Below are 23147 nucleotides of genomic sequence, written 5' to 3' on the forward strand. Positions count from 1 at the left end.
TCTCTCCCACTGCTCAAAACTTCAAAATAGTGCCCTTCTTTGAGGACTTCAGAGCCCATTCCTTATCTTTTCTCCTGGACTCTCACAGCCTCAAATTGTCTATTCCTTTTAGTTTAGATGAATTGTTCAGTTATTCATCTAATCCAAAATATATCGAGACCCAACTCAGTACTGAATACTGTACTACAACAAAGTTTGAGGTTACCATGGTGACTGTTGAAATCGTAACCTCTTGAGGGCAAGGGTCATCTCTTACACTTCTTTGTGTCTCCCTCACTACCTATCACAGTGGTAGAAATGTGACAGATTATGGTTAAATACTTGGTGAATGAGTAACTGTGCGACTGATCACTGCACTTATCATGAGATTGACTATCCCCATATAAGTGACTTGCTCCCACTTGCTCTCAAATTGCTGGGTGGGTCTGGAAACAGATTACCTCTCTGTATTTCAGTCTTCACTTAACAAAGGAGAAGGGATTATATCTTGGATAAGGCAGGAGGGCATCCTTCTGCTCTTCAACAGGGATCTGAAACCACTCAGCAATTGTGGGTGGGCAGGCAGTGGCAAGGCATTGCCTCTGTGCATCTCTGTCTCTGCATGTATTATATACATTCTTTAAGTCTCCTTCCCTACAACCCCCCTGGTAAAGTCAGTTCCTTAAAGGCAATACCATGCCTTGATACCTATTTTTTGGGAGCGGTACCCAGGAGTGAACCCAGGGGGGCTTAACCATTAAGCCAGCCACATCCCCAGCCCTTTTTTTAAAAAATATTGCACTTAGTGATGAGTCTCGTCTTGCTGTGTTGCTTACTGCCTAAGTTTCTGAGTCTGGCTTTGAACTTGCGATCCTCCTGCCTCAGCCTCCCAAGCCACTGGGATTACAGGCCTGAGCCACTGTACCCGGCTTGATACCTATTCTTATAGAACATTATATGGCACATAGTAGGAGCTCCATAAAAGTCTGTCAAAGGAAGTAATGAATAGAAGTAAGCTATCTTCTTTCATTTTATTGCCAGCTGAAGCAATTCACGAACCACTCCATTTCCTTTCATTTCCTTTGGGTTACACACTGAAAACCAGTGATATTGACTTGACCTCTCCAAAGATAGGTGAGTAGATGAAAACCAGAGGTTCTCTGAAAGGCAGCTGCTGAGGAGCTGTGTCCTAGAGAAAGCCACCTCCTGCACAAGGCTAAATGGAATAATCTATGTTTGGTATTAAAACCTCACCACCCCTGACGTCAAAGAAGGTCTGTGGGTTCGAGGGGACAGTAGAATTTCTGTTTCTGTAGCACTGTACAAATGACTGCCTGATGTTTTTGTTCCCACTTTTTTTTTCTTGGCCTCCTTTCCAGGAAATGGACTGGAGGAGCTGGCAATTGATTAAAAATAGGCTTCGTGTAAGGAAAACAAATACGCATTGGGCAAAATTAAAATCTCCAAGCCTCAGAACGCTTGTTTGCTAGCTATATTTAGGCTTTGAGTTTAGGTCTCATTGGTTTTGGCTGAAAAAAGCCCTGGGTCAAAAAAAATTTTTCCCTCAACGTTGGGACCATCCCCTCTTCAGTCTCATGGCCTAGATTTATGACCTGATGAAAAGTTAAGCATGTCCTTTTCTACTGGCTTTGCCCCTGAAATCTTGGCATTATGACCTTGGAAAAGGGCATTGCAAGATGCCTGGGACTCACCTCTGGGCACCAAGTAGATAAAAATCATTTCCAGGCTTGAAGATCTTTAGGACTAGTGCTCCCATGACCCCTGTCAGTTGCCTAATCTAATATTTTATGTTCCTGTTGAAAAGGAAATTCTTTTGTTCCTTTTCAGCAAATGTCACTTGCTTTTCATCAGCTCTTTACTTATATCCCTCCCTGTGCTGAAGTCAGGGGATAATGAGATTAAGTCATGTCCCTTGCCCTTTGGGAGCCCACAATTTAACATAGCTCCTCATAAAGTTCCTTGATTAAGGACAACACTAGTATAACTTGCTTTAAGAAACTAAGTCAGTTATTACGTTCAGATTGACAGGAAGATAAATTACATTTGAGCCTTCAGTTTCAAAAAAAAAAAAAAGAATAGAAAATATTCACCTGAGGGCTCAGCTAAATGGAATTTAAAAGACAGATTTTATGTATTCAATCTTTTTTCAGAAACACCCATTTCAGAAAGAAAGGTGTGTCTGCAAGAAATCATTTCTCAGCCCTCTCTGTGGGCCTCTCCTTCTCCAGATCTCAAGCCCAGTTCCAGCCAGCTCCCAGCCCCCACCTCAGGAGGCCATGAAATGGAAAAGGAGAGAGAGTCAGGCCAGAGGAGAACAGTGAAAAGGAGAAGGGAGGTGGTAAGAGGAGGGACAGAGAAGGGAGGAGGTAAAAAACAGGCAAAGATGGAGCACAAGAGGGAGGTGTAAGGAGAGGCAAGAGAAGATAAAAAAACAACCTCAATTTCTTTAAGACCTCTTTTATATTCCTTTGATCATTTTTGGAAGGATGGGCTCAGGAAGTGTAATTATAGTCAGCTCTCAATCATTGCTGCTAAGGAGGGAAGTCCTTTACAAGTGTTAGCTATTATTACTATATGAATAATTGAACCCTCCAGATAATCCCTAAGCTTCATCTGAATGTCTTCCTCTTCTGCCAGAGCTTTCAACAAAATGAGACTGATTTTAGCAAAGTAGGTAAAGGGCTGATGTTGAGTTCTCCTTTTCCTTCCTACTTCCAGCCTGTCAGGTTTTAATCCTCAAACCAGAGAAAAGGACCCTCTATACCAAGAGTGGGGAATGTGCATGATGAGGAGGTTGCATCTCTCTGAAGCCTCTGGATCTACTTCTTTCCAGTTCCTATCTGCCAGTTCTTCCTTTACTCCCTCCCCTCGCCCTCACCTCCCCTGCACTAAGTCTGAAAAAACATGTGTGCATGGGCAGGCATTGGCCGAAAACACCTTGCATGGAGAGGTGTCCGCTCATGTTCCATCACCTATTCTGCCTTTCTGTCTATTACACCTTCTAGATTGCTCTTAAAACTATATCCTGCTTTCTATTATCCCCAAGCCAACTTAACCTGGGCTTCATTCTCTGTAGCCTGCATTATTACAAAGGTCTCGTAGCTGCCTCCATTCCACCATTCAAGTGTATCTTCCATACTGAACTCTTCAGTAGCTCCCAGTTGCCCATATTGTCAAGTCCAAAGTCATTCTTAAAGCCAATGAACTCTCTGCCATCTGACTTCTGGCGACAGCCCTGCCCTCACCTCCTATCAGGCCTTCTGTAACTTCCTCTACTCCTTGCCTCCTGAAGACTGTCAGAAATACCCTCTCCAATTCTATGGCCTTTTTGGTTTGTCTTCTAACTTTCTACTTACCCTTTAAGTCTCAGGTCCCACATTACCTCCTCTTTGATACTAACATCCCTCTGAAAACTCTGATTTTCATTCATTTAGGTCACCAGAGTCCCTATTATATCTTTGGACCCCCACAGCACTTTTACTACATTGCAATCGATTACTCACATCTGTCTGTGGGTTCCCCAATGGCAATTTATAATCTTATCACCTATATATGTTTTAAAAGAAAGAATAAGTGATATTGTGGCAATTAGAAGGCAGAGAGCCAGAGCAGTTACAGCAGAACTAGCACCAACTCTGCTTCCACATCAGGGCCTTTGCACTTGCTGTTCCCTCTGAAATACTCTTTCTGTCTGCTTCAAGTGCCTTCTCATTTCATTCAAGTCTCTGCACAGATGTCACTGTTATGGTTGGGATATGAGGTGTCCCCCAAAAGCTCCTGCTAATGCAGGAATATTCAGAGATGAAATGATTGAATTGTGAGTGCTGTAACCTAACCAGTCCATTCTAGTTTGAATGGACTGACTGTATAGTAACCGTAGGCAGGTGGGGTGTGGCTGGAGGAGGTGGGTCACTGGGTGGGGAGGTTGTGCCCTCAAAGGATGTGGCTCCTCCCTCCCTCCCTTTGACACTAACATCCCCCTGTATCTTCCATGCTGTACTCTTCGATAGCTCCCAGTTGCTCCCAGTTGGGGATCTGGTTCCAGATCCCCAAAGACCTGAACAGCTTTCCTCCACTGGGCCTTCTCCCATATGTGCTGCCTTACCTCAGATCCAGGGCCATGAAGTTGGCCATTTGTGGACTGGGACCCCTGAAACCATGAGCCCCAACTAAACTTTCCCTCCTGTTAAATAGTTTTTGTCATGTATTTTGATCACAGTGACACAAAGGCTGACTAAAATACTTTTTCAAAGAGGCCTTCTCTGGCTATTCTAACATAGCATGTGTGCATGCATGCACACACATGTGCACACACACATGCGTCATCAAGACCTTTCTACCTCTCCTACTTTATTTTTCTTTGGAGCTGATCACCAAACTTGCATTATATCACATATTTGTATGATTATTGACTGTCTCCCCACCAGAATAGAAGCTCCATGGGGCAAGGACTTTTGCTTTGTTTGCTGCTGAATCTTCAGTGTCCAGAACAAGTCCAGACACAATGAAGGTGCTTAACTATTTGTTGAATGGTGTTGAACTTGGACACAGACAGAGTTGGATTCAACTCCTACTTCTATAGTTTTCAATTTTGTTGTGAACTTGGGCTAGTTGTTGCTTTCCTCTAAGCTTTGCAGGGCATGTGCCTTCCCCAACAGCAAAATGGAGACAATTCTACATAACTCATGGGTAAGAATTAAATGAGGTCAAGTACATGAAAATACCTAACACAATGCTTGGCACAGAGAAGACCGTTAGCTGAAACCTTTTGACAGACCAATGTCTTCTACTTCTCTGATCCCTACCACACACCCATTGCCACCCTTGGCTTTTCTAGTGCCTATTTAGATCAAACTGTTATTCATGTGCTGGAGGCTCAACACTTACTTGCCACAGTTGTAGAGGTCACAGCAGAAGCAGGTGTTACCCCGAATGCGAGGTGTGCAGAATCCACGGCTGAGGTGAGGGCAGTTCACCTGAGGATACATAGCAATGAAGACATGAGCTAGCATTGCACAAGAAGAAGGACCCTCTGAGATTGGAAATGCAAATTAGTGACTGATGGAGATGGTAAGGATGACTGTGAAATGAACACACCCACGCATGAGAGGGATGGGGTTGGGTGGGGAGGTGGCTAGACTTGTGCATGAAGCAAGTCACTTGTAGCTGGGCTTGTGCTCAACCTCATCCATAGCCCTCAGTGCCCCATCCCTGAATGTCATGGAGAGGAGAAAGGATGGATGGAAGGACAGACAGAGGAATGGACAGGAGGGAAGGGAAAATTAGGGTATTGGAGGAAAGAGGACCATGTGGGAAAGAAGACAGAGGGGCCATCACATGCACTCTGAAGTACAATAGTACCTCTCTAGCTGCCTGGGTAAGGTTCCTCATAACCCTCGCGGAAGGAGAATTTTTGGTTGAGGAACTTATGACCTTACATAGGAAAAATAGGGTTAGGGGGACCAGGGTTACAAGTGAACCTATGGAAGTCATTATTAATATTTTTACAGTTACCAAAGTAACACAAGAAAGCCATTACAGTGAAATCAAGAAAATAGCAAAGACATTGCATACATTTTGAGTTTGCAAAACATTTTTTTGAAACTGAAAAATGTATTTTCCTTTACCACCTCTTGTTTGCAAGAAAATTTCCAGATTCTCTCTTTTTATAGAGGCAATGAAGTACCTGTAAATTTGTTTTTCTTTGTTATGGAAAATATTCACAGTAAATAGGCACTCTTTTCTATAGTGGGTCTCTCATCCAACATCTCACTGCCTTTCTGAGAAACTATTAGCACATACACATTTCTATTCCTCCCTTCTAACCCAAGAATAGTTAGAAAACAATGATAAATTTGTGGTTGGTAAAAGAAAAAGGAGGTAAGTGGATGGCAGAATCATAATAAAAATATTTGCCATGATGTCTTGGAGACAGGTCTGTCACTCTGCCTAACTTCCAGGGCACCATTTACATTGTTTTTTTTTTTTTTTATGTAAAATGGCTTTCCCTGAATTTGTGCAATCCAGTAGCCATTTTGCCTTCACTTGCCTCCCTCTTCTCTTCCCAATCACTAATTTATCATTTTTATAAGTATTCTTTGAGGGACTGGCTTTCAAGTTGAGTATAATAGAGTACCAAACTGTCAACAGTCCTGAAAACATAAGTAGAATTTCATACAAAGCGATCCCTGAGTTGGAGAGGGATTATGGTGTACTGAAATGAAAGCTCTCCAAAAATGACCTGTGGCTACCACCATTGCCTATAGTTCTGTGTGAGGCGTCATGGAATACAAGGAGGGATTCATGATGCAGGAGAGATGCTCTCATGTGCCTACTCAAGCATTTTGAGAGTCTCTTGGGGGTGTTATGAGAGGGATCAGGCTAATAGTCTGGACCTCTCTAGAGACTCAAGATAAACCATGTTGCTCAGTTACCACTACTTGGCCTCCAGGCCTTTTCTATGTGTAAGGCTCAGGCTCTGCCTGCTTAGTCCAGGCCTTGTGCTTTGGTGGGATTCCTGCCTTTCTTCCAGCTGGGCACCAAATCCAGGTAACTGAATCATCATTCACAGAGACCGGGGAGGAGCATGCTCTGTGGCCTCATCTGTCTCATGTGTACTCATCTGTGCCTCTTGGGATCAAAGCCACATACTGACAGGCTGATGGCTGGGGTCATAGGGGCAGCCTGTGGCCACAGAACAAAGTAAATCTGATTAGGCCTCATAAGGTTCCAACCTATAACCATGACCATGGCCTCATTAGCACTGTGCTCTGACCAACTGATCGAATTAGCAAAAGACACCTAGCAGGACACCGTAGGCCTGTGAAAATGAGTTAAAGAGAGGGGGTTTCAGGCAAAATAGAAGACTTTCCCAGGAAGTAAAGACACACATCCTCATTCTGGCTCACCTCCTCAGCTTCCTTCTGGGATGTCTTGGGGACATAGTGGCACCGGTTAGCGTAGAGTGGTTTCAGATCCTGGAAAGGGAAACAGCAAACCAAAGGGGTTTTGGCTTTGGAAAATAAAAAATCAGGAGTTCTGCTTGGTAATAAAAGATTTACAAACACACACACACACACAAACACACACACACACACACACACACACAGAGACACACACACACCATAGGAGGCAGTTGATTGCGTTAATTACTGAAATCTCCCATCTAGGGAGTCTGAGAATGTAAGGGTCAGACAAAAATGTTCTAATAACTGCTTGCTATTGGGGTACTTGGTTAATGAGAAATTAGGAAATTGATTGAGAAATGAGTTTCTTGAAATTTCCTCTCTGGTTTTCTGTTATTAGTCTTTGTCTTTTTGGAGGCAATCCCCAGGGAACAAGATTCAAAACTCCAGGTTACTGCGACATACACTCCCATACTGAGAGAGCACAGCTCCGACAATGAGGTCTCATTATCACCTGCAGATGGGTCTAGGGCTGGCTGACTTGTACTACCTGCTGTCATTTCCACAGCTTTTTCAGAAGGAAGAGCTTAGGAAAGCAAGCCCCTGAAGGATGGGCAGCTACTGAGACTGCTGTAGATTTTAACTCAACTGAACTCTGAACCATTTTTCACTCACCTACACAGATTAAATAAAGCCAGTTAACTTCAAAAATACTGCTAAAGCTCAGAAAACTAACAAGGGGCTCAAGGACAGTTGATTTAACTGCTGGCCTGGCCAGCTTCCTGGTGTGGGAGCTCTCAGGTGTTGGGGGTAGGGAAGAACACACATATCCAGGGCTGTCTGGAACCCTGCAGCCTTGGGATGCTGTTCACCAACATCCCTGAGCAGTAGAGGGCTTCTGCCAAAGGCAGGTTAGGACAGGATAATAGTTTACGCAAACTGACCCTAGAGGTATTGTCCAAGTGCCCAGGGAGAGGGAATTTATCTTTTGTCATTCTCCCTTCTGCCCCCACTTCTCTTGCCATTTCCAATCTGGTGGCTGCTTATTCCCACACACATGATTTAGAATCTTCTATTCGAGGTACCCAGTGCCTCCTGCCTCCTAGCCAGCACCCTCATGAAAGAGCTAGGGCTTTCCACCAGCTGATTCTAAATGAATATCCTGGCCATTCAGTGCTCTGAAAGTACATTGCCCTAGCTCAGCCTGGAGTCAGGCTGGAAAGAAATAAGGGTTCTCATGTTCATAGCTGTCAGGGTTTATTTTCCATGTTTGGGTAATGGCAAAATCATTATGATTATGCTGCAAAAGAGGCTTAATATACTGGTCATAACCTCCCTGACCTTCTGGTTTTGTGCATTCAGCCACCAAGGGCCTTAAATGAAAACAGGTATGCATGGCCACTACCCATTTGCTGACTCTGGCTGCTATTCTTTGAATCGAGGCCTCAGGAGAAAAACAAGAACAGGCAATTAGGAGGTGAGAAAAGGTCACTCAGCCAGGGCTTGCAAACTCTGTAACCTGCAGGTCTAGCAACTTAGGCAGGAAAGCATGGAAAGGGAAATTGCTTTATGTTGAATGTCTACTCTATGCCAGAATCTTTTAGGGAATATTCACACTCATTGCTTACTTTCATCCTTGTGCTCACCCTGAAAGGAAGGCTACCATTATATAAATTTGGAAGAGAAAGAAACTGTGATACAGGAAAGTAAAGCAACTTTCCCAGCGAGTTAATGGCCATAGCAGGGAGATGGAAAAGGAAGGAAATATGAGACCAGAGAGAGAAGTCACAGGGGGATTGTGAGAAGGTATGCCTTGAGAGGATGTTCAGATTCACCCAAGCCAAAGGAATAGGGCAAGATGAGGCTAAACGGCTTCAATAACAGGACACACTGACTCTAACCCACCTAAGCTGTGCTAGGGTCCAATGCCTTTCATTTAAGTTGGCTGAAATATTACCATAGATTAATAAAGACTCCTATCTCAAAACTCTTGGATGTCAATAAGGACTCCCAGATGTCTTAGGGCAGGTGCAGTGTAAATAGAAACATTTTCTTATCTAGCCTTATCCAAAATCTCTGAATCAAATGCAAAAGTACAATTCACTAACTGCAGGATGTACAGAGGGCCTAGACTCAGAGGCAAGTAGTTGATCATTACAGGAAACTTCCAATAGATAGAATTTGGATTTTTACCTATTGCCTTTCACTGAAGTCAACAGTCAAAAGCATTTAGGCGTATCAGGGAAATACAAATCAAAATGATAATGAGATACTGTTTCATACTCACTAGGACAGTTAGAATCCAAAAGTCAGATAATAATGAGAGTAGGCGAGGATTTAGAGAATTTAAGAATCCTCATAGACTGCTGGTGAGAATGTCAAATATTGCAGCCACTTTGGAAATCAGTCTGGCATTTCCTCGAACTATTAAACATAGTTATCATATTACCTAACAATTCCACTCCTAGGTGGAAAGGAAATCAAAACAAAACATACGCCAATGCAGAAACTTGTACATAAATGTTTATATTAGCATTAACACAAATGTTTATAGCAGCATCATCCACAATAGCAAAAAAGATGGAAACAATCCAAATATCCATCAGTTGGTGACTGAATAGATAAAATGTAGTACATCCATACAATGGAACATTATTAGGTCATAAAAAGACATGAAGCACTGATACTTGCTATAAGTTGGATGGACCCTGAAAACTACTAAGTGAAAGAAGTCAATCACAAAAGGCCACATATTATAGGATTCCATTAATATGAAAGGTGTAGAATACGGATGTATATATAGAAAAAGAAAGTGGATTGTTGGTTACTTAGGGACAGGGAGGAATGTAGGGATAAGAAGGAGACAGATAAAAGGCATGTGGTTTCTTTTTTAGATAATAAAAATCCTTTTAAATTGACTGTAGTGATGATTATACATAACCATGGATATACTAAAAACCATTGAATTATACTCTCTTTAAATGGGTAAGTTACACAGAATATGAACTATCTCTCAATAGAGCTGTTTAAAAAAATTAGGAATGAAAGAAGGTGGGAAAAGAAGGAAGCCATTTTAACTCATGATGCCATCAAAATCTACTGCAGGCTTCCTAGCTTCTAGGCCTGTGTTGCCATGGAGACTGCCTCAGAGTGAATACTGCTTGTCAAATGGGGATAATAATGCCTGCCCTACATATCTCACAGGATTGCTGTGGGTCTCAAATGAGATAATAGATGTGAAGGCACATTGAAAAGCTAAATGCACTACACAAAAACAAGGAATTAGTGTTATTAAGATGGCTTCTGTTGAATACAAAATAGCATGCATGCTATGATTGACTGAAACCATGCTACAAAAATAGGTATATATATTCAGATGGTAAAATGCAAAAACAATAAGAATTACTACACTGTGGTGGTAGAATTATGGATGTTAAGAGTTACTGATGTGTCATTTGTCTTTTTAAGAGGAAAAATAAAGAAAAAGATGACTGTTCCTAGCTAAAATCTGAAGGGATGGGTCTGATAGAGGTGCTTGTATTATATTCCTGGCCTTGAAAGAAAATCAGGCTGAGGTTGTTCTCTCTCATCCCATATTTCCCTCCTTCTCAGAAATTATGTCCTGAGATGCCATTTCAGAGACTGCTTGGTAACAGAATTGACCATATAAATTTCTTTAATCTTGACAAATGAGGGGCTGACTCTTCTGTCTGAGAGAAGGGTCCAAGAAGAAGTTGGAGTTGAAATGGTGATGTCTCAAATTGTCTTAACCCAGACCTAAACATACACATGACACTCCCTCAGATGACCTGAACAATTATCCAGTCACTAAAAATGGAATTTTAAAAATTCTGATAGTATAATTTTGCTCTGATTCAATTGTTTTAGAAAACATAATTTTCAATAGTTCATGTGATATTTTCATTTTCAATGTTGATTTAGTTGGGAAAAAAAGGACTCTGAGTTTGTTGTGAGGGCTCAGTAAGTTGCTGTGGCTCACACTTGGTTTTGGTTTGTGACATACTTTATGATTTCCTAAGGCTTAGGTCCTTTTGCCTTTTTGAGCTCCTTTCTCCATTAAAATATTTAAAAATCATATTTTCCTTGTTAAAAATGTGCTACATTTTATGACTGCATTGGTACAAAAACAAATATATGTAAAAAATATATATGAAAAATATAATATATATATATATATATAAAAGTTCATCATTTTTCTTTTTATTTGAAATGAAATAACAATATTTTTGTGGGACTCTTAAAGTACTATGGGTCCTAAGCCCTGTGCTTACTCTGCTTAATGGAGAAACTTTCCTTGTGCCAGAAATCTGCTATATTGTGAAGCAGAAAGTACTGAAAGAGGGGCAAGGACTCTGATAGAAAGCTAAATGGGAATATCCTTAGAGCCAGACCTCTCCAGAGAAGAAGCACAGGTTTGGGACTCAGGAGTAAAATGGTTCTTACTCAAGGCAAAGCTTCTCCAGAGCAGGAAGCGTTTGGCACCTGAACTGTGGTACTGGGATCTGACTGGAGGCTTTTGGCTCTGGGCTTTCTCCAGATCCCCAATTACATCACCACTCTCTGACCACTGTTGTAGGAACATCAGAGTTCAAGTGCCTGAGAAAAGATGACTGTGTCCTCATCATCTGCTCTTGCTATTACAAGGGAGGCCATCCATGAAAACTTTCAATGCTTTCAGGAAGTTTTGTAGTTTCCCGCTTTCTCTTCCTACCCACAATACTAGTTTCCAAGCCATTCCTCCAACCCCAAGCCCCATGTGTCTTCCTTTCCAAATCATACAGTCAAAGGTCTAGATCTAGCCCTACTACTACTGGGCAGCCTTCCCTAACAGTCCAAGATAAGCCACTGTGGCTTTCGGAGTTTATACCCCTGGCTAAGACCTGATTCTCTAGAGGCTTATGTGTCCTTTGGTGTTCTCATCCTAATTGTCAGCTCTTGAGGAAAGAGACCCTGCCTTCTACGTCATGTGTACTCTTCAAAGCACTTAGCACAGCACTCAATGTCCAGCATACATTCAACGGAACCTTGCTGTACTACACATTCACTTCAACACAGGACTAATAATACTCACAATGTGTCTGGCAGCAAAGACCCCATCAACTATGGCACAACAAAAAGCTGCAATCACACCAAAGCTGATAAACACGATAGAAGCCACCAGCTGCAAGGGGGGAACAAAACAAAAGTATCTGTTAGCCTTCTACAGTTGCTGTTTCTGGAGATGGGGTGATCCCCAAGAGACTGCCAGCCAAAGCACAACTCTAGCCTGCCACCCCATGGAGATGCTCTTTTTTGTCATGCAGGGTGAATGGGAGAGGGGCTAAGTGGGGAGAGAGAGAGAAGGGGCAAATGAAGCACTTTTTTTTTTTATATTTTCAGGGAAAGGTAAGAGATTCACTCTCTGAGCACCAAATGGAGAGGAGGTTTGCTGGTATCAAGCATGCTGTCCTTGGAGGAATTTGACTTGTGAAACCCTTCCATCCTCAGACTCAGAAAAATGTTGGACCACTGACATCATGTCTTCTAACCCTCTATTTTATTTATGTGGAAATGAAGGCACAGTGAGGCAAGTGGTGTGCCCATGGTCTCCACGTAGTCTATGGATAAACCTGGTGTCTACCAATTCCTACTGCATTGCTATCTGTACCCCCTCACACTGCTACTGGACAGCATAGTGAATCCTGATGAACACAAAGGTGATTCTGAGGTCCTGCACAGCCCTACGTGCCCTTCTCCTTCACTGAAGAAAAACAACATTCAACTTACTAAAAATTAAATGTCAGGGACATTTTACAAAGGCTGAAGTCTCTGAAACTGAACAATTCTGTGTGTTATATATGGAAACGTTCAAATAAGAAAAAATGTTTGCTCAAACCAGACTGCCCTATTCTCTAATGATGTTAGGTAACACAAATTTTCCTAATAACTGTGTTCTATTATAAAGATAATACTACAACCCAATATGTCAGTACAGAGGTGTTTGAAGGTGTTTCCAGGGGCAGGTCTTTCCTACATGCTACCTAGGTCTACCATCTGCCTTTGTTGACTCTCAGAACTAGATAAAATCCTCATTTTTTTCTTTCTTGAGGTTTTTGAGGGTAAAGATAAGGAAATAGCATGGCATCAAGCTACTCTCCAAGGAGAAGGAAAAAAATCAAAGTCAAGGCCACCTTAGGGTTCTCCCTACTTCAACAGGCTAGAAGGAAATACTTATCTCCTTTGGGAGTTGTTGAGAAACCTCTCTCCATAAATCTCAATTCACAGCACTACAGAGAATTGGTAAATAATGGATGAACAATGTCATGAAATTGGCATTATTAGCTGTGCCATGATCAGCTATACAATTAAAACTTGCCCATTATTTTGAATAATTTAAAACCAAAGTGCAAACACAACTGGATGGGGGAGAGTCCAGTAAAATGGAAAAAAGAAAACTATTAGAACTCCCCCAAGGGTGATTCTCCATATTGCTAGGGGAAAACATATGGTTAGAGTTCTGTGTCCCTGGAGCCATTACATTATCTGATTAAACTTGCTGTTAAATAGACCCCATTATCAAAATTTCAATGCCACAGAGACTTGTGCAGGGGGAGTCTCATCAGTCCAACCTCTGACCACTCACTAAGTTCTTTGATTTACAAGTCTATAAAACAGCAATATACTTTCAATTCACTCTGTATCTTCTTTTCTTGTCCTGGAGAAAGCTTTCTTACACTGAACCAGGGAACAACAGCTTGCACTTAGGGGTTAGTATTAGGGTATTAGGACCTTAAACTTTCCAAGCTTCACCTTCTGTTATATACTCATCCTTCCTTTCCACCTTATGACATACTTTGAACTATGGGTAATGGAGATGTTTGGGTTGGCTTCACAATTTTAGTTTGTCTTTTTTGTGCACCAAGTACACTAGTTTTCTTAATCAGAGTAATCTCCTAAAAGTCAGGAACCCTCTGTGAAAACTTTCCCAAAAGATTATGTGTCAGAAAAGAAGATGTGAGGGTCACTAATAATTCAGGCAGAAATCACAAAAGCAAAGGTATTTCAGGCAAGGATGACAGCCTGACTGGACAGGCTGGAGCACTCCTTTGAGAGTGAGGAGGAAAGCAAAGGACAGGATCCAGAATATTCTATCCCCATGGCTTAAGGAGACTACTAGCTAGGCCACTGAGGAAGCATTAGGCAAAATGAGAACAAGTCCCATACCACAGGCTCACTGTAAAACAAATTCCCTAGAGGCTTAGGAAAAAAGACGAAGTAGTAATTTCTTTTGTGGCCAAATTTGTGCCAACTTAAGAGATATGTTACTTATCCACATAAATGTTGAACCTTTTCAGAAGAATTCTATAGGGATAAAAACTTACCATCTGCCGCTTGTTCTCAACAAGGTTTGATCCGATGATTCCGAGGAATGATCCAAAGCCGAGCTGAAAAGCAACATGGTATACATAGTCTGTGGGAAGACAGCTTCACCACACAGTCATGCTGGCTCCTGGATATGATTCAGGATGATGGAAAAAAAACTGGAGTGTAACTGCTAAAGCCACATGCAGTTACTTACACAAATAAAGCATGTGCAATAAAAGTATTTTCTCTCCTACCATTTGTCAATTTTCCCTTGTCACAATGAATCACACCTAAAAAGAACTTATGTGCCCCCAACTAAAAGTAAAGGTCAACTATAGCTTTTCAGAGCCTGCCTATTTCAATTTCAATATCCATTACCTAGCATGTGACTGGTGAGTCAGTATGAGACATATAATGATGAAAAGCACACATTACATTCTGATCTTTATCTGTTTTTGAAAAGGACCTTCCACTTTGATGCACGGGTTATAGTATAAAGGTTTGCAATAGCAATTTTTGATGCATCTGGCATACTAATCAAACTCAGGAAGTACTTTAAAAATCAGCAAGCACCTTAACCCACACTAAAAAAATAAAAATAAAAAAGAATTTTTTTTGAAAGCCTATATTTGTGGTTGACCCACTGCAATTTATGTTAGCACTTATTCACCTCTTCTTCCATCTCTGCTTCATTTATGGATAGAAAGCATTCATTAAAGGGTGAATAGAAATGGCAGTGTAAAACCCTGAAAAACAATTTCCCTGTCTAAGTGGCTTGGATTATGGCTCAGTGAAGCAGATCCCACTGCCCTCTCAGCTTTGCCATTAGTGGACTGAGTCTGCCAGTACCAGCCGAAAATGATCACTAACCAATAGCTATTGATGAAGATGAAAATGGAAGAAGTAAAAAGTGGTGAGAATGGACCAATAAATCTTAACACAAATTCAGCAATGTAGTTACATTTCTCTTTAGCCTCACTAATGGTCTGGGTTTCCATCTGCAGCTTCACCTTGGCTCACAGGAGCATCTATTTCAGTCTGAGGCCCTGAAGCCTTACACTGATGCCTGGAAACTTAATGAACCCAAGGGCTGGGCTTGGTGGGGTGCTGCAGGGGAACTAAGTGGTTGTCTCAGGACCCTGAGAACAAAAGAAAATGAAGGGCAAGAATGGATGCAAATTTCCAAGGACTCCTGTTGAGTCACTCAGTGAGCAATCATTTTTTTTTTCTTTTTGGTACTGCAGGATTGAATCCAGGAATACTCAACCAGTGAGCCACACACCCCAGGCCCTTTTAATTTTTTTATTATTTTTTATTTTGAGATAGGGCCTTGCTAAGTTGCTGAGGCTGGCATCCAACTTGTGATCCTCAAGCCTCAGCATCCCAAGCAAGCAATCACTCTTAGAAAACAGAAGCTGAAGGGTATAAAGGCATTTTCCATGCCACCCAAGACTCTACTGAGAAGATTCTCATTCAGCACTTAATCTATGCCTGTCTCCCACCTAGTCTTGTTTCAAATACAATTAAAATGTGCTGTCATAAAGCATACTAATTAAAACCTGGATATGACATTAGCCTGGCTTGCCACTCGAGCTCTTCTACTTAGACCCGCACAACCACTAGCAAACTGATTAACCTCTCTAAACCTGTTTCCTTATCTGTAAAATAGGAACCATAATAAGTGGCTACCTCATAGGGACTGTGTGAGGATTAACCAAAATGACACATTCAAAGAACTTTGCATAGTGCCTGGCACCACAGTAAATACCAAGTAAATATTATTTTGCTCTAGAGGTTATTATTACTATTTTTAAAGTCCTTTAACTTTTGAGCCACTCTAACCTGATATGAGCTGGAAAATCCTATCATTATTTGCTTTATTTCATGATAAGAGACTTTCCCTGTTCTATCTTATCTTCCCCTCCAATATGTTCCACAGCTTTTATTTTTTTAGAAGAAATTCCATGGATAGTCTGTGCTTGTGGCACTCTGGATCACTTGTGGAGATGGAAAGAAATTTGGATGCAGCTTCTTACAGGAAACATAAGTCCTTTTCCCAAACAGTTCATCAGCTTCTACAGATATTCATAAAATGTCTCCTGAACCTCAAAAACAATCTTTTGCCTAAGAGAGGAAGCAAATAAACTGATTATTCCTGAAACTCAAAAAACTCTCCAATGGCAGTGACCAGAAGAAGTGGGCCCAGTCCTTGAGGAACCGACTAGACACTTCAGAACTGGAAATCCTCAGCCAGCCAGTCATTTCATCTAGTTCCCCGACCTCCTTTATATTCCATTCTATTCCACTCCAAACCATTCAGTCTTCTAACATTTACTGAGTACCTCTGAATCAAATGTGTAAGAAGGCATGGTCCCTGTCTTTTAAGAGGGCACAGTCTTGTAAGGAACAGACAAACAATGGGTTAAGGACCACAGGGGAGGTAAAAAGAAAGATCTATAGGAACAGAGAAGAATTCTGTATTTTATCCCTGGCTCTGCTATTTGTAAACTGTGTGACCTTGTGCCAGTCCCTTAACTACCCTGTGCTTTGGTTTCCTCATCTATAAAATGGGAATCATAATAGTATCTACCACACAGGGATTAACTAAGATAACATATGTAACATACTTGCATAAGTTAGGCTACTAAATAAATGGTAGCTCTAAGATTTCACAGAGAAGGAGACATTTTATATGGGTTCAAAGTATAGACAGAGTTCGGTAGGCAGAATTAATAACCTACTGAGTCATGTCTGGAAGAATTCACTTACCTGGAATGATAGGTTGAGGAAATCATCAATGTCACTAAAAAGACCTTACATTTAAAGCATTTTAAGTTAAAAAAAGGACTTACCCTTTATTTTGGTCACAGGAATGCTATGGAGTTTGGCAGAGCTGGTATCATTCCCATTTGACAGATGAGAAAATGGAGGACTAGAGAACAGTGAGAACTTGTCTACTCTTAGAGCAAGTTAACAACAGGCCTAGGATTAGTCATCTGGTCCCTGACTAACATCCAATGTTCTTTTTGCCACAACTTGCTGGATTTGTGACCAGTGTTAGTAGAATAGTGACCTCCAAGTAACAAGGGACTCTTTGTTGCCCCCTAGGGAGGAAGTTCTCTGATAAGAAGGAGTGAGAAGTCTTATTTGAGGAAAAGTTGGAGAGCTGAAAATAAAGAACTGAGCAAGCATAGTTGTGCACACCTGTAACCCTAGCTACTCATAAGGCTGAGGCAGGAAGATTGCAAGTCTGAGGCTACTACCTTCAGCAACTTAGTGAGATGAGACCCTGTCTCAAAATATTTTTTAATAAGGACTCGGGATGTAGCTCAGTGGTAAAGTACTTGCCTAGCATGTACAGGCCCCGTGTTCCATCCCCAGTGCTGGAAAGAAGAAGGAGAAGGAGAAGATGAAGGGGAAGAAGAAGAACAACAACAACAAAACTGAATCAACAGAGTTTCCTGAAAATGGGCAGCTACTTCTAATAAAGTGCTTGCTCTCTTCAGACCTCAGAAAGGTAAGCTGTGTGGTCCCCCATCAAGAGCTTCATGGAATCATGTAATGTTCAGACCTTTGGACCTCCATCTTGATTCCCCACTACCTGAACAAATAATTAGTTTGTTTTGTTTTTGGCTGCCCTCCATATTTGGAAGAAAAAAGATAAATCATTAGAAATCAAAGTCAGAATCAAGGGCTCTGTTTGGACTACACCTCCTCACCTATGCCTATTCCCATCCACTGCCCCAGACACAGAGGGTTGAGGCTCAGAAGGATTAGTCATTTAGTAAATATTATTGGAAATCTACTCTGTAGCAAGCACTGTGTTTGATCTGTGATTTAAAAGTTAGGAGTTGGGAAGGGGTACAATACCCAGACCAATGAAATTCAGGCTTAAGGAGCTCAAACTATAGTTAGGTAAACCAGTGCACAATCCCTTTCTGTAATCTTGAAATCCACAAAGCTCTTAAAACAAAAAGGGTTCTCTGGTAACTAACTTGGTAGCAAAGTCTGACCTTGAGCTAATATGAGATTATTTTATAATCTTTATCCCACTAAATGTAAAAATTCCTATGTTGTTATAGAAATGTGAAGACATTTGATTATGGTACTTGATACTTCTCAAAGCCTTGCTGGAGTGCTAGGTAATATATGGCACTTGCACTGTATAATTTTTCTAAAATAAAAAATAGTCTAAATTTGGAATCACACCTGGCTGAAGTGTTCAGATAAGAAATAATGGACTCATATAAATAAACCTAATAAAATATAGCCCAACAGATGCCACAGAGCAACATATGAGTATTTTCCAGGAATCACAAGTAGGAGGAATCCATAGTAGAGTTTAAAGATGGTAGATACCACTGTGGACTCCAATAACTGAGAAATGTTCCTGCTATGTCTATAAGTTGGGACGGGACAGAACATTTAGATAGATAGCAGAGAGGACATTTGGGGAAAATGTGAGCAACTGCACCAAGGCAGAAAGATCCAAATCTTGTTCATGGGACTATGACAATCTTGGCAAAAGAGAAGTAATGGGAGACTAGGCTGAGAGCATCTGTGGAAAGCTTCAAATGGAATGTGAAGGAGGCAAAAGACAGTCAATGAATTGTGCCATTATAAAACTCTTATCCAGAAAAATCAGGATTTAAGTCTCATTTTAAAATATACTTCCAATTAGGGATTTATATTTTAGAATAAACTTAGATTTTAGAAACATTTTCAATAAAAGATGGAAAAAGTTTCTGCCTAATTCACACTAAACCACAAAAACTAATATCCAGAGCTTCTTATATTTCCTGAGTATTCAAGTTAATTTAAAAAATTGGTATTGTCAAAAGAATCTTCACAAGTGAAGCTGAAGTCACATTGGTCTACAAGTTTTAGACTACTGGCTGTTTTGAATGATTCCTGTTGTCCCTGTCTCCTAATACTTCACTGTAACTCTGATGTGATTGTCAATCAACTGACCCCCACCTTCCAGGAAATGGAGCAGAAACACCTGTTTTTTTCTCCTGAAAGAAAACAGGAAAGTAGGGACCTAATAGTACAACAACTGGAGAGAAGTTACCGAAATGAAAGCCTTTCCCTACTGCTCAGTGGGCCGACTCCATGTTGTGGGTTGCTTGAGAAACATATTGAGAAACTTCATTCTCTTGGATCTGAGGTAAAAGGATTAGAGGGAAGGAGAGACCTCTCTCACCTGCTGTTTTCTGCTAGAACCCAATCAAGGGTCTTCAATTTTTAGGTCTTCAAAGTAGAAAGCTCACCAGAACTCTTCTGGAATGAAATATGTCTTCAAAACATTCAAAAAAAGTGAAAGCCTTAGTTAGCCAGTTTATCTTTGCCAATTTTAAAACCTTACTGTTCATCCTGTAAGGTTGTGTCTTTAAATGTGTTTAAAATGTGTTTATGTGTCTTAGAACAATGATACTACTTTCCAGCTCAGGTAGAGAAGCTAACACACTGTTATAATGTACCTCACCATACAGTGGCATCTGGTTGGCAAAATGAAAATGCCCCTGAATAGTCTGACATGACTTGACAATTATGTAAATTGAATTATATTTTAAATGCCAGAGATATCAATATTTAAATGAACTGTATGCTGTATGGTAAGTTTCTTTTAATCTAATAATTTTTCCCTAATTTGTCTGTTTTGAAATTTTAAATTCTCATATATTGTTAACACATTTAACCAGACTCCAAAATAGCCTGGTTCAGAGTTACTTGACATTTTCAAAAAATTCTATACAATGGTGATTTATATTAAAAGTAACCAATTTGACAGTGCAGAATCTTAAAATGTCATATTATACTTCTGGTTTTCTTGCTAAGCACATTTTATTATGTTCTATTTCTCCATGTGGTTGCTGGTCCACCAAAATTAGACTCCCCTGGGGTGCTCATTAAAATGTAGATTAAACATGCATTACTTTTTCAATCAAAGGTTAGCTTATGAAAAGCTCCTGAAATGCACGTTTGTAGGCCCCACCCAGAATCAGAATCTCTTGTGGGAGGGAGGAAAGATCTTTATTTTTCACAGTTTCACCAGTTTTGTGGGTGGGGAAAACCACTGATCTAGGGTTTACATAGTAACTCCCCCTAATAACTAAAATATTCAATTAGTGAAAGCTTCTCATTCCCAGACGAATCTGGATTCTCAGGTGTTTACTGTTTTAGAGGTAGGAGTCCTGATTTGTATTTGTTATAACATGATCTGACTTATAAACTCAAATGGATTTTTTGATTTTTCAAGCTGTTATCTTCTCCCCTTCATTTTAATTTTCTGTAATGAAAACCCATTTTAAAGGAACAATCTACAGGAACTATGAGAGCAAAATTTTAAAGGTTAAAACGTGGGGACACACTGTCCAGTAGGATGGCTCTTGTATTAACACTTCCACGTTAACTTTTAGTGAAACCCACACCTACACAGACACTTGCCCCCACTGCTTCAACTTGCAATTTTAGCTGAACATCAGGTACTTGAATAACAACAATCACGTTCCCTCCTTCCTTTGTTAATATATTCCAACCTAGCCACCCACAGTCAGATATTCTACAGGGAAGGTTTATAGCCTCTGTTCATGAATAGTAGTTTGTACTCTTAAATGACAGGGAAAATACCTTCCCCTCACCCACCGTGACTGTGAATCTTGGCTTGAGCATTTGCTCATCAGTCAGAAATATTTTACTAATGCAGCTACCTGAAACACACAAAGTCACACAGACCCTATAAATTGCTTTTCCAAGCCACCAAAATGCTCTCTTACCCCCTCCTTTCCTCCCCCTCACTTTGCTTGTGTTTAAAAATAAAACCCAATTCTGCTGACGACTGCTTTTCTTGCTTCACCACAGGAAGTAGACTGGGTGAGTTCTCACATCATGTGTTTAACAGAGGGTACAGAACACCAACCAGTGTCTGTTAGACACCTGCCCTCTGCTGGGGCTGGGGGTAGCCCTGCCTGCCCCAAAGCTTCAAAGGAACTTTCCCTGGCAGCCTTTAGCTGGAGGGAGATGCAGCTCACATCAGGCCCCACATCAGGCCCCAGCCTCACAAGGACTATTGAGGAAGCTGACTGTGGGATGGAATCGGTGACCTAGGCAACAGGCTCCAGGCTTGGTCAGTCACAGCACTGGCTTGTCAAAGGCATCATCTTTAATCCTTTCTCCACCCTTTGCTTCTCTCTCCACAGGGGGTGAAGTGGGGTGCAAAGAGATACATGTGTGTGCCCACATGTGTGCATGAGGACAACTAACAACAACAACAAAACATATCTGACCTCTTTGTCTTCCTAAAATAAAAATAAACTGTCCTAAAGTTCTTTCTTGTTCTCTAGCAATTACAATCAGGGAGCTATTTGATATTTAAAATATGATCCAACCTCCAGAGTTAGGTTTTTGGGTTCAACAGCAGTGTCCACAGAGCTGAATGAAGATTTTTTGTTTTTATATTTGAGACAGGGTCTTCCTACATTGCCCAGGCTGGCAAATGAAAATTTTTAAGTGCAATGAATTTGACTTTCTTCAAAGTGGATTGGATGTCCTTTGAATGTGGGTAAAACAATCCACTGGAATACGGAAAGTAACCATTAGAACTCCTGTTTCCTATTTATTATTTGTCTAAAATAAGAAGAAAGAAATTAAGTGTTACTAATAGTCAATAAATGGACTGTCACTGGCACCGTCCATAGGTGTGAATGTCAGATGATCAGGTGAGCCATCCTTCTCAAAGAGGGCAAGTTCCAAGCAGCAAAAGGTTGATGGTGGGGTGATTTATGTATCCCAGATTGTATTATCTAGTTTTAGTTAAGGTAATTCCAACAAGATGGACAAGAAATTTGGAAAGACTGTTGAGAAATCACAAATTGAAGATGATCCTAATAATATAAGCACAAATGAGCAACAAGAAAATGGCAGAGTTGATATTTCTAATTCCCAGGGAGAGTTCTTCGTCAGCCACATTGTGAGGTCAATAAAAATCAGTGACCTAATAAGATTAGGGTTAATCATACCTGATAAGAAGTCAGTCAAAAACATCTACAATTATCTAGCAGGGTTATTTGAAATAAGGATTTATAGCCACTATCTTTACTGACAAACTTCACACTAAGCACATATTTATCCTGTGACATTTTAGTTAATGTTTATATGAAGATATTAAAAATCATTTATTTCATTTTCATCTAATTTTTGAATTTCCATGTTTGTATAACTTTAATGAACATGTACATACCTTATAAGTGAATAAACACACATACAACTCCTGCATCTTTTTCCTGATAGGAGTTCAGGGTCATTTTGAAGAATAGTGCTGTTGGTCATAGTGTGTCAAGTTGCCAAGGTCTTCAGATTTCTGGTAAGGTCAGATGACCTCTAATATATATAGGAAAGCAGATGTCCAGAGAAAGGATCTTAGCTAAAGGTTAACACTGCTAATTAGGAACATTTCCTAAACTAGAAAACAGAGGTCTTAAAAAGTAAGGTGATCTGCTCAGGATCACACTCATAGTTAGGGATAGCACTGGGATTCTTCCGAGTTTTAGTCTACAGCTTTTAACAGGGTTAGAGTTGCCTCTCTGTATACAGAAGGATATAAAGAGAAAATCTGAACAAACACTAGAAACTCAAACAGAATTGAAAACCATCAAAGTAGAGTAGGAATCTCTGTAGCCAGCAAGCTATGGAGACCTACCTATGCTTTCTATACTTACAATGACTCCTGGGTAATAACCTCCAACGGTCACATTCTGGGTCCTGGTGGTTGCAGCAAGGCCCACCGTAAGAATTAACACGGATACTATAAGCAAAGTCACGGTGACATAGATGGAGTTTCGTTTCCTCCGATTGAAGGCTCCTGAAAACATATAGAGA

The 23147-nt window shown here is 40.7% G+C and overlaps 1 protein-coding gene across 4 annotated transcripts in view; it reads right to left on the reverse strand.

The window, feature by feature from the left end:
• The window catches only part of Tmem255a (transmembrane protein 255A), a 56086-nt gene that overhangs the window by 26355 nt on the left and 6584 nt on the right, over nt 1-23147 (reverse strand). The window contains exons 2-7 of one of the 4 annotated variants that reach the window (XM_077107017.1): nt 22988-23130; nt 14288-14350; nt 11998-12087; nt 6909-6977; nt 5362-5433; nt 4888-4976 (exon numbers count right to left, since the gene is read on the reverse strand). In XM_077107017.1, coding sequence (XP_076963132.1) covers nt 4888-4976; nt 5362-5433; nt 6909-6977; nt 11998-12087; nt 14288-14350; nt 22988-23130 — 526 coding nt within the window. The remainder of the gene's footprint in view (nt 1-4887; nt 4977-5361; nt 5434-6908; nt 6978-11997; nt 12088-14287; nt 14351-22987; nt 23131-23147) is intronic. The other 3 variants (XM_077107019.1, XM_077107018.1, XM_077107020.1) reach the window with 3 other exon arrangements.

Source organism: Callospermophilus lateralis, chromosome X (assembly GCF_048772815.1).
Source record: "Callospermophilus lateralis isolate mCalLat2 chromosome X, mCalLat2.hap1, whole genome shotgun sequence".
Taxonomy (NCBI): domain Eukaryota; kingdom Metazoa; phylum Chordata; class Mammalia; order Rodentia; family Sciuridae; genus Callospermophilus; species Callospermophilus lateralis.